The sequence below is a fragment of the Mycetomoellerius zeteki genome, unplaced genomic scaffold (genome assembly GCF_001594055.1).
Source record: "Mycetomoellerius zeteki isolate Tzet28-1 unplaced genomic scaffold, Tzet1.0 scaffold149, whole genome shotgun sequence".
NCBI lineage: Eukaryota > Metazoa > Arthropoda > Insecta > Hymenoptera > Formicidae > Mycetomoellerius > Mycetomoellerius zeteki.
Window position 1 is genome coordinate 2621076 of NW_017256436.1, and position 18142 is coordinate 2639217.

Here is an 18142-nt window from a genome sequence, read left to right on the forward strand (position 1 = left end):
CACACACACACACACACACACACACACACACACACACACACACACACACACACACACACACACTTATATAGCAATGAATTCAAACGTACTTCGCGCATGGATTAGTTCGAGCTCGCGGATTGGTTTGATGGACAACGGACTTCGAGGCACTCACGAGAAAATTAGCATAATACGACACGAGATACACGGATGATGATTGTGTCGCGTTCACTTCAGCACTGAATACGACTGCCGGCGGTCGGGGTTCCAGTCAGTGGCATCCCAGTCGATAAGGATTATCGCGAAGGAATGACCTCGTTATCTCGGAAATCCTCGACCGAAGCGACAATCAAGCAGTCGACCGCATTAATCGTAAAGCAAATGTTATAAACAAGAGCCTGCTCGGCTAGTATCTCACGCGTCGTTTTACAGCCCTTTATCATTATGCTGATCTTCTTGCCGCGCGCGAGATTACGCTCGCATGTGTGTTATTTAACCCACCAGTGAATTGGCGCAAAGTGTATCTCACAATGAGATGCATGCGGCACACGGATCGTCAACTAGGCGGGGATATTACGTTTCTCAGTACAGAAACGAGTCATTCGCGTACGCTAGGTGCCCCGTGAAATTTCTAAACAGCAAGATTTTATTCCTCGTGGAATTTAAACGCAATAACTTTCCTGCGTGAATTTAATTTATTGCTTGATTATGCTATATATATATATTATACTTTATAACGAGCAACGTATTAAATATACATCACAAGTTATCTTATCTCTTATTTTTTGATAAAACATTATTTTGGCAATACAGATTTAACTTGAGATCTCACTTTTTATTGAAAGAGAAGAATTGATGTAATAAATTAATTAGTAATAAAATTATAATTTTTTCAATATTAAAACTATTTTAATCTCTCAAAATACACTGCTAACAGATTTCTTCTTGTTTATATCTTAATATGTTTATTTATTATACACTTTTATATAATAAATTATTATATAATATATTAATTTGTCAAACGTCACATCTTCCTAATACATTTACGTTTATTTCTTTAATCAAATATTTTTTTTCTTTTTCCTTTCTTTTTTCAAAAATTCACAATGTACATAAAAAAATATGATTAATATTAATAAGTTGATACTAAATATCATCTGTATCAGCATTAACGCTATTTCTTAAACAGTTTAATCAATAAAAAAATTTTGTCCTTCTATTTATAAAAAAAATTATATCATTTCAGCTACTTAGCGTTGCATGAAATGCACGAAATACATTATGAAGTGCTATATGATATGATAGTTTCGCCAGCAGGTTTCCCAGACCGAGAATTCTTAGTAGCGAGACTGCTAACTGACTTATCGCGTTTTACTATACAGGAGGACGTTTAATGCGAATCTCTTTCCGTCTCGGAGTAATAACTTAAGGCGATTTACTCGCAGCATTTGTTAACTCGGTTTCTCCGCAGGGGTTTAGTCGTTTTATGCACTAGACCTTAAATTCAGTGCTTGGAGTATATAAGCTTCAGAGAAAAAAATAACAATATTCGAAATTTATATATATAATTATTAAATTACATATACATTATACTTATACATATTATACATATCACGTATGGATTTGTATAATATGGAATACGATAATTAGAGCATATTTATGTTGGATGTCTTCACATCCACGAAACCGCTTCGTACACTGTGAAAAAAATTTATTAAATTTTAATAAATATTTCTTTGAATAGTCCTAGCGGAATATTTACTTACATTAAATAAATATTTAGGTAAATGAAAAAAATGATAATTAAATCAAACTAATGGTTCTCGTATTTAATAAATATGTGTTTACATTTAGTAAATATTCCGTTAGAATTAAAAAAAATATTTATTAAAATTTAGTAAATTTTTTTCTCAGTGTGGCAACAAAAAATATTATCCGTGTCTCAGCCGGGTTTAGAAGAATTGCGCGCAGTGCAGTTTCGGACAATGACGTGCGCTTGTCACAACAAGCAAGATGCATTTATTTACTCAGATCGTAAAGACGGGTGCTCGATCACGAGCGTGGCGCGATGCCAAGAGTCGCGCGAGTTTCGAACGTGATGTCCGTGACAGTCATGAAGAAGCTAATCACGAGTTTTTGGCGTTTTCCGAAAATTAAATGGTAGCGTTTATCTAAAGCAGCCAAGAAGAAATCAAAAAGGCTGCTTGTCCTTTCTATTAGGATGGAGATAAAACATTTCCATCATTTATTTCCATCATTAAATAAGATGAATAAATATTAATTGTAAATACATATAGCACGTAACATTTATTTATAATTTTTTATGTAAAACCTTCGTTTCTTTAGTTTTTTTATATATATCGTATATATATATTTATATTTAGAATAAAGAATATTTCAATTAAATATCTCATTTATTTGAAAAAAAATTTCATAGTGTTACACTGGAAAAAAAGTCTGGTTGTATTTGAAATTCTGGTTGAAAATAAACAAATCAGAATTTTCTGATTGACTGTCTTATAATATTCTATTTGAGATATTTTTAATGATATGATTACAATTTTCTGGTTCATTCATTTTTGATCAGAAATTTTTCTCACAATCAGTGTATACTAAATGACGATAAATATCTATTAAAGTAAAATGCTACTCTATGTTACAATATGGTTGTAATATAATGGCACAATACAACTATACGTATATTACTTGTGAAGAGGTTTTAAAGCGAGATGCTGACAGATGCATATAAATTCTTCTGCATCTGAATGCGCGTAATGACACGTGCAGAAATGAAGCATCCGAGAATAACCGCTACGAAAATGCTTTCTAAATCACCTTCGAGCAATATTTGCGAAATGTATTTCGACGAAAATACGAAAATAAGTAGATCTTCTAAATAGTTCATGCAAATCATCTAGATCTGGAATGTTTCAAATCTATGAGATACATCTGCTCAGCTATAAATCTTTTGAATGTAAAAGTAAATTTCTCTTAAAACTATCATTCTGATATAGGTATATCTCACTTTTCAACTAATATTTTAATAATTCAATTAACGGTCGCGTTAAAGTTTACAAATTCCGATACTCTTATTTGCTAATAAAACTCACCGCAGGTCGTGACAAATTTCATCCTCCCGATGCATCTTGCTCTCGAGAATGTCGCTCGCGTGCCACAAGTTTTCTCATTTAGTCCCCATCTCGGGTGCAGCAATTGAGTGATCTGCACGTGGCGACCACGTGGAGAAACGTGATGAGAATTGTGAAGGAATTCACTGACCAAATTGCGAGTTCTCTCTCTCTCTCTCTCTCTCTCTCTCTCTCTCTCTCTCACAGCCAATCAATCAATTAAAACGACACAATGAGTCCGTTTATGATCGCCGAGTCGAAGTAAACAAAAATGAGACTGTTCTAACCGAAAACAATCTTTATTCGCGATTTACGGACGCAAAGAGGCGTCGTCCAACGAGGATTCGCCACAATTATCCACGTTCTCTCTCGCCGATTTGCAACTTGCTCTCAAACGCCCGTTCAATAACTTTATCATCAGGCTGTTTGTCCCGATAGCGCGGATAACTGGTCGATCATACTCTAAATTTAGCGGTGGCGCACGAGTAAAAGAGAGAGGAAATAACGACAGAAAGAAGAAAGAGAGTAATGTACGCATGTATGCATGCAAGCACGTATACGTCCGAAAGGGAAGACGCGATCGCACGCACTGAGAAGAGACACGAAACATGCGATGACGATTCGCCGCCATGCTCGTACGTTGTCAATGCCAGCTGATCGCGTCGATAGTTGACTTTCATGTTGATGATTTATCGATTTGTTCGGTTACCTTGTTGCTTCGACACGTAAGCGTATAATATGTGTTCCTCTACCTCACCGATTGAATGGTGCTCTTAGTCAGTCTTCATGAATTCTTCCAATAATTTGGTACCGAATTATTTCTTTACTGTTGTCAAATCGTCAAAAGAAGGAACAATTATATCGCTGTCTTACTTCAAAGGTGATTCGACAAAAAAACGTAACTTTTTAGTTATTATCATAAATGAGTTAAGTAAATATTACCCTATCAATTATCAAAAATACTAATTTAATTGTAAAAAGAATAATAAAAAATCATCACAATTCAAAAAATTGTTATGATGCTCTTATATAATTATATAATTTAAAGTTCATAACTCTCATCTAGTCACATATGTAGTTATACATACAATTTAAACAATAATAAAAATAATAGAATATATGTGTAGAACGTGTACGTTTTCAACTGTGAAACCGAATTTGTTATATTGGAATTCGGAGATTAAAATGTAAAATCGATTGCAAGAGATACATTGCAGAAGAAATTCACAATGAAGTACCAGCCGACAAAGCAACGTATTTCCTACCATGGCTCGTGCATGGATTGCGCATTACAAATTTCCGTGACAGCGTACATATACGCGCTGTGTCTGTCGCGAATGAATGGACGCCCACGCTTGCGTCTATCTGCCTTTCAATTTATATAATAAGAAGAATTTATCGACATCTGTCATGGATATTACCTAACATCAGTTATTCGATAATTTTAAACCCTTCATCGAACCTAGCTTTAAACATTTGCAATGCCTTCATATTTCTGCTTTTTATAAAACTCTTATTAACTATTTAGTAAACCAAATGTGCTTTACTTACGCCATATTTTAAATTGATAATTTACGTAGAAAATTACGTAGTGACGTGATAACGTGAATATTCCATTTAAAAATTTTATCAGATGTTAATACTGTTGAAGTCTGATAAAATAAAATTCAGGATACGTACTCTCTAAAAGTGAATCAGTGTATTATCACTGACTTCAGTGCTATACTTATAACTGTAATATCAGCGAATATTTACTGTTTTTCAGTAATAATACACTGATTTTGAGAAGTTATGGTTTCTACAGATTGAATCTGCAGAAAATCATAACCTTTAAAATGAATCAGTGTATTATTACTGAAAAACAGTAAATATTCGCTGATGATTTCAGTGCTACACTTATAACTGATGTAATCAGTAATAATACACTAAACTTTTAGAGAGTAGGATCAAAAGTACAATAACATATTACCATGCTCTAGGAAAGATTTGAAAATAAAGTATTCCGGAATAAGTGAAAAGGTATAGTATGCGTCAGAGAGGTTGTCAGAATACGTTAAAATTAAAATATACTTGAATAAATCAAAACAACAGATTGCGATCTGGAGTGCGTTAGAGTGTTCATTCTGATAGCGATGTACAAGTCTTTTCAATCGTGCCACGTCACGATCACCCCACTGAGCATCACCAAGGTTGATTTAATCGTATTCTTCCGTCACTCTTAATTTTCGCTCCGCCTATTGTAGCATCGTGACATCCGTGAAATTTATACGGTGCGTTTACTTCAGCGCTTCCGACGCCCGTTCGCGTTATAAATTATTTGTGCGTGTTCCATATATGTAGAGCGACATATGCACGCTACATCAGATTGAATCAAAACTGCTCCGACAAAGATTGTAGATAAAGATGTCGGTGAAACGTTTTCTTACGATTTAAATGTAATCACTTAAATATATAAAGCGCTTCTTCATCTTCACGTTTGTCAGAAGTTAAAATGTCTGATTTGTGACGAGTCGTATGAATACTATAAATAATAAAATAATGGCTATGTTTAGTAGAAAAAGCAGCTTTGGAATTGTTGTAAGATTCTTTAATGTGATTAGTTATACATTTATTATATGTAGTTTGTTACACTAGATGTATAACCAATCATATTAAAAAGTCTTACAACAGTTATGTGCAAAGCTACTTTTCCTGCTGACATCATAAAGAGGAAGCTACTTTCGACGAATGTTCATATTCTTTTGCTTAAGCGAGGGACACGTGGCGGGCTTCATGTTAACTGAAGACGACACGCTTTTCGCGGGGAATTCTAAACTCCTTCATGCTTGAGTTCACCTACGCATTGCATTCTCATGTGACAGCAACGAAGCGAGGGGCAACGACGACGACGTGATTATGCGTGTGCACTTCGCATGCAGACAAACACGCATGCATACACAGCGTGTCGCGTGTCTACCCGCCGGATACTGACACGTTGAAGTACATAATGCGATACGGCGAAAATGCGCACTTTGTATCAAAGAGTAACGAAGAGAGGCTTCGAAATAATCGTGCGACCGGCGAGTTCAATGCATTCTCGTTATTATGCCAAAGGCGTAATAACGTGTAATTAATTTTACGACCGCGTAACATATTTTGAAATTTTCTTGTTAAAGTTAATATACATAAAGAGAGAGTTTACCACGGAAGGAACGGTTTTGATGAAATATCTAAAAATTTAGCTAACTAAAGATTCGAAAATAATTTTGTTGAATCTTCAAAATAATTATGTAGGACGCTCAAACTGATTGCTAGAATGTCAAAATTTTTTTATCATACTTGAGATTCCTACTAATTATTTTTATAAAACAGTACAGATCTGAAAATAATTTTGTTGGATCAGTTTGAGCCTATAGGTGCGTTCCGTTTCACGCATGGTGCGCATGATATATCATTTTCTCCTTGTTGTTCACTGAATATTAAAGATAAAATGATACATCATGCGCATCATGCGTGAAACGGAACGCACCTATAGGCTCAAACTGATCCAACAAAATTATTTTCAGATCTGTATTTAGCTAAATTTTTAGATATTAGCAAAATCGTTTTCTCCATGTATAATAAATATTATTGACTTAATAACTTGACATATACGCGTATATTTTTAATTCCTCACAAAAAAGCTCGTTTTTAACTTCTTTTTTTATCCGAATGTTCGCATTGCGCATATAGATGCCATCATAAATAAATAGTCGCATGAATGACGCAAAGAAACTGCATTTCTCACAGGCAATGTCAGATTGGTTTGTTTTTGAAGATCTTCACTATGTAACTTTCAAAACCGCATCAAAAATACATTATACTCTGACAATTAACGAAAAGTTTAATTTTAATTTTCGAACTATAATTTTTTGCATATTATACACTTATTTACTTAATTTTTATATATCTCCATATATTCTCTAGAAAAAAACATTTATAAACTTTTTCTTCATGGTCCGGTCTTGCTTGGAACGACACGAAATCGCTGCCAAGTCACTGTCGCTGTTGTCTGAATTCGCGTCCAATATCCATCCATCTATCGGACATCGTTTGAAAGTAAAGAATTATCCTGTTTATTTCGCATCCAATAAGTTGCCATGCGGCGAGACTATTTTACGCGCATATGTGCCGCAAACTAAATTCGATACGATGCAATTCCGCCGGCAGAAACGGTCGTGAAGAAAGTCATAAATATAATCGCGCGCGGAGATCAAAGATCCGCAGCGATTATTACGGATCGTGATAGTAAGAGGCGATCGCGCGAGTGAGCCGAGTGAGCGAGCTGAGCGTAAAGTTAAGTCGATTATGTCTCTATTACACGACGCGAAAAAAAAACTATTAACGCCGAGCATTAGACGCAATAAATGGGCAGGCGCGTCGTGCCGTGATCTCCAGAAATAGTTCTTCCCGGAGCGGTTGATTATATCATCAAGCGGTTGATAAACGTATCGGAGTCTCATTCGTTCGTGTTATAATGCAATATTCGTCGATTTTTCTGCTTGAAGATGATAAGCGATACCTTCGACTTTAATTATACTTGCATGTCGTGGATCATGATTTCACTCGGTCGTAGCTCCTTAAAGAACGTCTATTCGCCATGGCACATTGGAACTGCGATAGTAATGATATTAAATAAAACTGAAGTAAAATTAGTAGAAAAATAATAGTGGATAAAAGTTGGATAAAATAATCAGATCAAAAATACTTATCCGAGATTTACAATATTCTCACGAACTTCTTGAAAGTTGTTCGAACCGGCTCTCTCTCTCTCTCTCTCTCCCCCTCCCCCCCCCTCTCTCTCGGTACGAACTTCGCCGAAAGCGTTTCTTTACGCTATTCTTCGCGTGCAAAGACTGTACGCGTTATTTATTTCGATAAACGAGTGCGGAAAGAGCGAGGGATATGTTCTCTCTTAACGTCCTTGCGCGCACGTGAACCGTTGAAGGAGATGAAAGGGGAATATCACGCGGCGCGAAAATACCGCGCGATCCTTGGAATACTCTTTCGAGTTTCGGTTTGTTTAGCGAATGCCTTATGGCCTCATCGCTAAACGACTTACTCCTCTCTTTTCGCAATGGCGGCCATGACGGTGGTAAAGTAATACGGGAAACACGATATTTACCAGAAATGTCGTTGCCTACCCTTTCCCTGAAGTTCTCAAATTACATGGGCCAACACCTGTGAAGATATGATCAGCCGCGCCCAGATTGACCGTAAATTCGATGACCTCGCTTTTTTAATTGCCCCATTTCATCTTGAAATCAACACTATCATCGCGACACATCCTTGAATGTAATGTTTTTCAATTCGCGGTACATTAAATAACGAGTCAAATTTTTCGAGATACATCATTAGTGCATATCACTTCAACGTTGAACATAAATCAGTCGCTAACACGATATTCAAAAATATAAAAAGCGAAGTACTGAAATTTTCATTTTTTATTTTATCATTTAAAAATTATTTTATTGTAATGACGATATCGTTTTGAAATTAAAATAAGAGTAAATATAAGGTCTGTTTTTTATTGCTGCACTTTCTGAACTAATACATACAGTGCAATAAATTGAAGTGAAACAAATATACGTTTGTTTCACTTCAACTTATTGCACCGGTTCAGAATGCAGTAATAAAAAAACAGACCTATGTTTTAGATAAATTTCACAATTTTTGAAACATTTTTTACTCGTGTTTTTAAATGATTTATTTCAAAAATTTTTTGTTTCTTTTTATCTTCTCTAAAATTTTCGCGGCACACTTGAAGACCTTTTGTTGCACACCAATTGGAAAACCCTGCTTATCCATTTTTAATCGTCCTCAAAGAACGATTTAATTCTGACGTTCTTACATCGTAATCTTGACGTTCTTCTTGAAAGGAAGAAAGAAAGCTATGGGATCCAATACCTTTAAGGTTTCATCCTTTTTGAAGATTCGTCGCATGGCACGTTCCTGCACGTCCGCAAATTAAAACGTCCTGCACGAAGACGGTGTGTGTATGCGAACACAAATCCGAAATGTCTGATACTGAGCCGAAGTAATTTGTCAATATGACACATTCATACGCAACAACGTCGTGTTCGCCGTTGCACATGATTTCTACCCTTGAAACTCACTCTTGACATTCCCGATGATAGGAAACGTGCGCCATTAGAAATAATACGAATATCGCGATCGTTAATAATGAGATTTTCCTTCGAGAAGAAATCATATCGAATGTAAATAGAGAATCTTAGTCACGTCATTATGCATTAACAACTTTTAAAATAATATTTTTACATGTCTTGAAGTATTGCATACTACCTGTGTTTAATGATTATTTGATTATATATTTAAAAAAGACTATCTGCTAATATTAACCATTATTTGTTAGCAATATTAATAATTTGTTATATTAATAATTTCTTTTTATTGCTTAAATATTTCTCATGTAAAATAAAAATTAATATCAATATCTTTGCAGCAAAATAAAACTTTTGTACTGAAAGCAGTATGTCATAATACTCAGCTAATTGGAAAATTGGATTCCGATGAAATGAGTTAGTTTTCATATCATTTATATAATAATAATATAGCTTATAACGTGATGAATAAAAAATGTTATAGATACAAGGCTCGATGATGAATAATTTTTGAGCTATATTGTGTTAAAGATATTCCACAAACAAGTTTTACACCTTTGATATATCATAGCTCAAAAATTATCCATTATTGAGAATTGCATCTAATATACATCTTTTATTTATCACATTATAAGCTAAGTTATACGTGAAAATTAATTCATTTCACCAGGACCCAAATATAATTAGTACGTATCCTTTAATCCAGGTCTAGATGTTCTACGACGGTGAAACGTTTTACTTTCAAGAACTTTACCCGCACGACAACAAAAAAGTGTGATGTCAGAGTATGTGGGTACAAAAATATTTTCGTAAGTCCTGCGGGCTTATTTCACAAAGGCATTATTTTTCGCTCGACAATACGACAGTTCGACGCGGTCGTGACTATGGAGTTAAAGTATAAAGGTGACCTCACTGCATGTCGCGTGGGTGAACGTATCCAAGACCCACACGCATCGCACAGCACACCTGCGTGTGATCGCCGCACAATAATTTTGCTGTGCAAATTATTACTTACATGAACACCATTTCTCGAGACAAATGCACAGCAAATCCGTAAATTCGCGAAAAATCCGGAAAATAACAAGCAAAATCACTGAGAATAATTAGTATATGTTAGCAATAGGAATTCTCAATTATAAATAAAACTAACTGTATAATAATAGCACTAAGATTAATAAATTCTTCTTCTTTTTACACGTCCTTTTGCCGCAATTTCTATAAAATAACAATATCTAACGCTACGAGATATACCTTCTTTTATTGTATATTGTACTTTCTAAAATCTTTGGAGTAGAATCTAACTCTAAAAAATGAAATCTCATTCTTGAAAATGGATAATTAAGCCACTCTTTTTCAATATTGGCTCAATCATCACTCTTTAGAATTAGATTCCATTGCACTCCAAAGATTTTAGAGAGTACTCGAAATGGTTCTAATGTATTCTTAGGTATTTCACGCTACAAGTATTAGTTATGCATTGTTACAACTTTAAGGCGTACTTGTTAGGTGCATGCAAGATGGATCGCTGCAGAGAACGCAGATTGGCCTTCGCGGCACTTAACCGTAAGCTCTCCAACGAAGAGTGCAGGGACGTCGTTACTGGTCCAAGACCGAGAATAGTCTTTTATCGTGGCTTCGGAAGGAGGTGGGGTATCATAAATCAGCGTTTAGTGCGTTTAAAAACGCGATAGGTGGCCGGATTTAAGAATAGCACAGGTCGAGAGAGTACAACAAGCGCACATGCGCGTCGAACGAGATGCTCTCTCGCCTTAAATCGTGCAGAACCGCAAAGAATCGTCCATCCCGATGCGTTTTCTGCATCCCACCGCTCGTTACGAGAATCTGAATATATACATATACAATCCCATCTTCAAGGATTCTGTTTGTATACAACATTGATAAAGGCAAAGGCAAAGCAAATGGAACCACGTTGTCTAAACGTGATCTGTTTCTCAAAAGTAAAAGTTCGCGATATTTAAAAAAAAAGAAAAATAGCCATAAATGGCAAAATAGCAGTTTCAAAGTTTTATATCTTGTTGTTACAATACAAAACAAAATTAATAAAATTTTTGTCTGATGATGTTACAAGCGTATTAATTAAAAAACTTAATTTTATCACTCTTTATAAAAATCTTCAAACAAATCCGAAAAATGAAATCTATGCATTTCTGACAAGATACGATACGCACAAATGTTAAAATTATATAAGAAAAAACTTTCGAATCTTTCTCTTATTAGTAACACGAATTGTGATGCGAGAACAAAAAAATGCATTGTGAATTATTAAAATTTCGGATCAGCGGATCATCGATCCGTATCGAATACCCGTTAGATCGATATCATTTCCGCCTCGTCTAGAGAAAGAGCCGATTAATTAGTTTCTGAGAGACTCGATATCATAGAATGCAATCTTACCATAGCTAAGTTTAAAGACCTGAAATAGTTATACCTGTCCAGCTAAAGATAAATATCGAAAAGATTGGCATGGAATAACTGCACACAGAAATAATTGCATAACTGGAATTCAAATAAAATAAAATAAATAATTATTAGAAAAAAGACAGATACAACGTTAAGAAATGTTAATTGATTTTAAAGTACTAATTTTTGACGCAGTAAACTGTTACGTATTTAAAATTCTGTTAAAGAATTTTACATTCGCGTGAGACAGATATTTTCAAAACATTAATTTTTTAAATAAAGTTTTTTAAAAAAATATATTGTCCCATATTTACAAAAAAATGATTATAATAAATTAGAAGATATATGAGCAATTTTACGAATTGTAAACGTTTAATGATCAACGTCGAAACATAATTTATGCAAAAGAATGAAGAATTTTGAAAGTTTATAAACAAAAAGTATTATAAATTTATGCGATAAAAAGATCTTTCTTATAGAATATATTGCCAAGTTTATGTATAAAATTAATGAATTAATCTGAAATGAAAAAACTGGATGGAAACAATTTTGAAAATGATTAGCGAAAACAGTCGTTAAATCACTCAATTCGCTTCAACTTATGAATACATAAAAGTTCGTAAAAAGCGTATTAAATCTACTCTTTTTCCCGGAGCAGGCATGCGAGCAAATGGATCTTAACGGTACGCGGTTAAGTTAACGTAGATAATAGCGGATTCAAAGATTGCTTGCGAAGCTTGTTACAGCGACATGTGAGCATATGCGCAAAAGAATCCAAGCGGAGATAAAGAGAGTAAGAGGGTCAGTCTTTCCAGATAATTTCATTAATGTGACATTATTTTTTTTTTTTCGAATTCTTAACAATCTTGTTGGCTTTTATAAATTATACAAAGTGTAAAGTATAAAGTGTAAAATATAATTAATAAAAAAATAACCAGGAAACTTCTCAAGAAAACGCAAATAAACGATAAGATTTTTTTTTTGATTGATTACACATTTTTTTTTCTGAGAAAAATAATTTTAATAATTTTGAAGCATTTTTTTTTTACTGTCATAAGCTCCTCTATTGCATATTGAAACATATTAATGTCGCAAAAATTAATAAAAATACGAGTACCTAATTCTTAAATATAACATTATGTCAATAAATTCTTAAATCACACATAAGAAATTATTACTCATAATAAACAACACATATATCAACATAGTCAAGTGTTGATATATAATCGACTATCAATATAAACTATGATTGATTACACATTCTAGTACTCAAACTATATTTTTTAATTACTATTTTTACATATTTATTTTTTAATATTTATATCTTTCCGTGTATGCTCTGCCGTTCCTAAAAGAATGTTTTAATATTAAAATATGTAACGTAAAATTTGTAGTTTTTGAATGTCTAAGAAAATCAGGCAGCCGTCGTTAATTTAATTATACGTGTAACTGAGGTTCAAGTATACTTTAAATATATTTCAATAGTATATATTTCAAACGGTGGATATAGTATATTGCCAACAATGCCAACGCAGTCTTACTCGCGTACTCAACTTTTGCCGTTTGACCGATTAGAAGTGCACCGAATGTAAGACGATAGCGATGATCGCGTCGTCAGCTGATCTTACCTGTTGCATTCTACGCGTAATACAATTCGCACACGCGGCAACACTATCGCACTCTGATCTCTCTATTCCTTCTTTCACTCAGAAGTTACTGTTTTCCTATATGTTGTCACTAATTAATTTTTAAATAGTATAAAGCAGAAAATAAATATTTCTCACACACAAATCGTAACGAGAATTAACTCGAACTTCTTACGAATCACTTACAAATACATACTTTCTTTTTGATGTTATAATTAAACTTTATCAATCTTATCACCTTTTAAATAGTTTAAATTTTGATAAAATCGTTTATTCCAAATTGCTTAGGATCAACAAAACTGCTATATTCTTGTTAACCTCTCCAAAACTGTTCAATTTCAATTGACTAAAAACAAAGTTGTTCACATAAACATATCGTTCGCGAAAACGGTCGCAGCACCTTTCAAAAGCACCAATCGGTCGATCCGAGAACGGATTCGCGATCAAACAGGAATTTAGAGCAAGCGCGATCGGAACGCCGGCGGCGCGGCGCACAGAACGTCGCGATAGAACGCGACGCGTCGCGTCGCGTCGCGTCGCGTCGCGTCGCGGTGCGGTGCGGTGCGGTGTGACGCGTCGCGACGGCGACAGGTGCCAAAGGAGCGTGTCGTCGGTTCCGCACGTATGCGGAATCGGGACGCGGTCGTGTGCCGATGCGCCCGCCAATCGGCCCCGCACTGGCCACCACCGCATATAACGCCGCCGGAGCACGTGCGCGGGCCACCGTTGAGATGAGAGGAGATCGACGAGAGAAGCCGCGTTACAGGCGAGAGCGAGCTGTGGCCCGCTCGAGAGTGACTCATGGTTCGCCGCAGTTCGCGCGCGAGCGCGTGTACGAGAAACACGCGGATTACGGCGCACATGTGCTCACAGACGCGCGAGACAGCGTGTATGTATCAAGCAGTGTGTATACGCTAATTGCACACTCGCGGTCAATAATGCCTTTTCGCTTGAAGTTAGTCGCGTTTTGGACAGATGCATTGCATCTAGGTGTTCGTACATATCTACATCTCGTGATTGTTAAGTCTAATTACTGTTAATAGCATATATGTATTAATATTTATACTTTAAATAAACTATATATATATATATAAAAGTTATGTTTATAACATTCTATTTTTATTGGACGACACATTTTTATAATTAATTTATCGCAAAATTAAAAAAATAATAACAAAAGTATGTAAATGTTCTTGTAAAGTACTTTATGCATTCAAAATGACTTATTTAAAGTTTCATTGCAATTCATTGATTAGTTACAAAGATTTAGAACAAATAAATATTTTGTTTATTTACAAGATAACTAATTTCTGCATTGCAATATAACTTTACATAAATTATCTTGAAATACTAACATAAGAAAATTACTTAAAATTATTTTTACTTAAAAAATATTTGCATAAGAAATTTTTGTTATTATTTTATAATACATTTCTGTTATACATTTCTATTAGAGCACAAATTATATAAAATACTACTTTTTATTGAAATAATTATTGATCCAGATGGTAAATCGTTACTAAATTTTTTGTATTACTTTTAAATGAGATCTAGAATAATCTGTAATTTTCTCATAATTTGTTTATTTTGAATTATCAATTGTACCTCCTTCAATCATAAAATATTCTATAAACACCTAGATGTGATTCATCTGCAAAACGCAGCTAACTTCAAATGAAAAGGCATTATTGATTGCAAATATAAAACGATATAATTTTTATATAAAAACGTAGAAACTGCAAATTTTTATTATACTTGAATACTTTATTTTAAAAATGTAAATGGTATGAATTATCAGTTTCAGAGTTTCAGTCCAATAATACCAAGATTCATTCTTTTGTTAGTTCCACATTTTCAAAAAATATTTTACATAAAAATCAAACAGAGCAAAATACGTTTTATATAAATTATATAAATTTTGAAAAAGAAAAGCTTATAATATTAGAATCGCGGTCTTTATGCAGCTTTACGAATTATATCACGCATATATGTATAAATGAAAAATTGTACGGATTATTATTTTATTTCACTGTTGCGGTGTTTATAGAAGAAAAAGTATATCTATGTATACTTAGATGTTTGAGCAAAGAGATGCGTAACACATGCGTTTCACGCTAGTGGACCATCCTATATCTAGTACGCAGCCGTACGCAACTCACAAATGAAGAAAGTACGCGAAAGTACAGAGATTTTCCATTTCTGGAGACATCAGCTACCATTTTATTAATAGTGAAAGCCCCCCAATTCCAAGATCACTGTTCGCTGAGTAATGTAGCGGGATCAAAAATAAATTTAGATACGTGTTGTATTATAAATAAGCGGTAACGCATGTATCATTTTGAGGAATGATTATTTACGAGTTTTCAAAAAGTACACATCACACCGGTTGCTTCGCGGTTCACTGTCAGTCGCCTGTCGTGTCCGACAATCGCGCACGAAAAGTTCGAAATAAACCGAGCTGAGAATTTTCGGCTTGAAGTTCCTTTGACGCGATACAAAAAACAAAAAAATAGAGATAGATATACGCGAATATAAAGTTCACTACGCATCCGATTCACTCTGAAAGAACCGTTTGAAATGGATTCAGTTCATCATTAAATGACTAAAGTAATCAAACAAAAATAATCGGTGGAGACTTTCCAATAAGATTGCGTATTTTTAATATTTTGCTAATATACTATTGGAATTGCAATGTTTGTAACAATAATAGATTCGTACACTACAAAAATTTGGAGTTGGCTTGTAAACGGAATTTTCACGTGACAGTTTCATGTTTCATTTTGTTACTTTAATTATTTCTGTATGACTATTATAAATTTACAAATATTTCTTAAAATCACTTAGTTATAATGCAATAGACTTTTAATCTTACTGTAACGCAGAACACATTCAAGTATATTGTAGGTGCATGTTTAAGTTATAATGTCTCGATAGAGCCATGGAATTAGCTGCCACTGCATTTGCTTTCGACTGGCTTTGATACGTTATAAATCTATAAATACCAACATGCGGCTGTATTCGAAGAGGCGCCGCGCCGTTCATCGATAATCCAAATTCACAAAGCCGGGACAGAGCCGCGTGCTAGATCTGGCGGCTGGCCACGAGGGAACTTTATTTTGAATCAGTATACAGCCATCGTAAATCAAACCGATTTTACGTCCCGGACGAGCAACACATTGCCAGAGGACACTCGTAGTTTTACGCACGCAGTTTTACGTCCCGCATTGAATGACAGTCGAAGATACATGCGAAGAGTCCTGTCGACGCTCTATTATATGTGTTATTGGGATCCATTGGAACAGAACCTCTTACTTGTTTTAGGAATAATGATGATGATTATATATAGTATTGATATTACTTATTTTATCCTAATTTCATTATTTATTTTATTTTTATCTTTTTTTATAAAGTACATTTTTTAAATAAAACTAATATTCGAAAAAATTGAGGCCTTTAATATTTAAGGCATAAATACATAACGATAATAGTATTATTATTTAATAAAAAATTGATTTATCTAATAATATTCATTAATTAATTATTCATGTAGGTGCATCTATCTAATGTTCAATATAATCTTCAAGATATACTTTACATATTACGCTGCGGTTACCAAAGAAGAATCATGAATGGCTTGCACGAGTTGAAAATTGTGCAATGGTTGCTTATTCTAAGTCAACGAGATCAGCAGTTATTAATCATTCGAAGCCGGGACGTGAGCGAGAGAGACATCTCCGAAAACACCACACCGCCCATAAATGTCAACGATTTATTTTTACAACACGCGTCCCGCTGTATTACGATCTCGAGCGTAATCGCGCCTCGTGTTCTTCGCTTATGTTCAGGCTTGTTGTTTCTCTTCCTGCTTAACGAGACTAATTTCCAACGAGTGCAAAACGGTGCGTGGAGGATACAGCGGCACCGATTCATCATCAATTTTACGTTCCCTGTCGGATACATTCGTCCTTTCTCCGCTTCGAGTGACGTTAACAAGTGTTTTCCGCGATAAACAGCCCTGACTGTAATTTCTTTAAATCTCATTTTTTGTCATGTACTAAGAAGAGTTCTTTATGATTATGAATTTATATTTCAGCGTCAATTTGTGTGTCTTCAATATTGAACATTTTATTAATAAAACTTATTTTTTATACTGTTATTTTTTATACTTGAAGCAATAAACGTTAAATTTTTATTAAATTTTAAGTGATGATTTTCCGTAATATCTATAAGACTTAAATTTTTAATATACTTTAACATTTCTTTCTTTAGATTTAATCTATTTTTTTCTAAATGCTTAAGATAAAATAAATGACTATAAAAATTATATTTTTTAAATGAGTAAAGATAAATAAATAATCATATATGTATTAAATAATGTTTGCAATCACTTTTAAATCAAGAAAAACTATTTAATATCATATACATATTTTTCAATATCAATTAAGGAATTAACCGCAGTTTTCTTTTAATATTGAGTTTTATTCTTATCCAATTTAATAAGAATGGAAAATATGAATTATTTATTTTGAGTATTAAAAGCATTATTGTTCAGTATTTAATAAATAATTAATTACCTTCCAGTATTAAATTTAAATTTCTGTAAGAATAATCTATGTAATCTTACAATAACACTATCGTCATTTATCTTCATTATAAAATAAAATATCGATGTGTCTTTCAAGTTAAAATTGTGACAATAGCAGTGCTGTTATTTTTAGGAATTCGTTTTTTTTTTAAATTATTATAATCGCAATTGACGCGGACCAAGATTTCCGTGTTTCGACTCATCCTCTTAGGCGGGATATAACTGTGAATCCATCTCCATACC

The 18142-nt window shown here is 33.9% G+C and overlaps 1 protein-coding gene across 3 annotated transcripts in view; it reads right to left on the reverse strand.

The window, feature by feature from the left end:
* The window catches only part of Lmpt (four and a half LIM domains protein limpet), a 132389-nt gene that overhangs the window by 69153 nt on the left and 45094 nt on the right, over positions 1 to 18142 (reverse strand). Inside the window, exon 1 of one of the 3 annotated variants that reach the window (XM_018444202.1) lies at positions 3090 to 3139. The exons of the other annotated variants lie outside the window; for them this stretch is intronic. Coding sequence (XP_018299704.1) covers positions 3090 to 3124 — 35 coding nt within the window. The 5' untranslated portion in view covers positions 3125 to 3139. Of the gene's footprint in view, positions 1 to 3089; positions 3140 to 18142 lie in introns of those variants that run through there. 3 annotated transcript variants of the gene reach the window in all.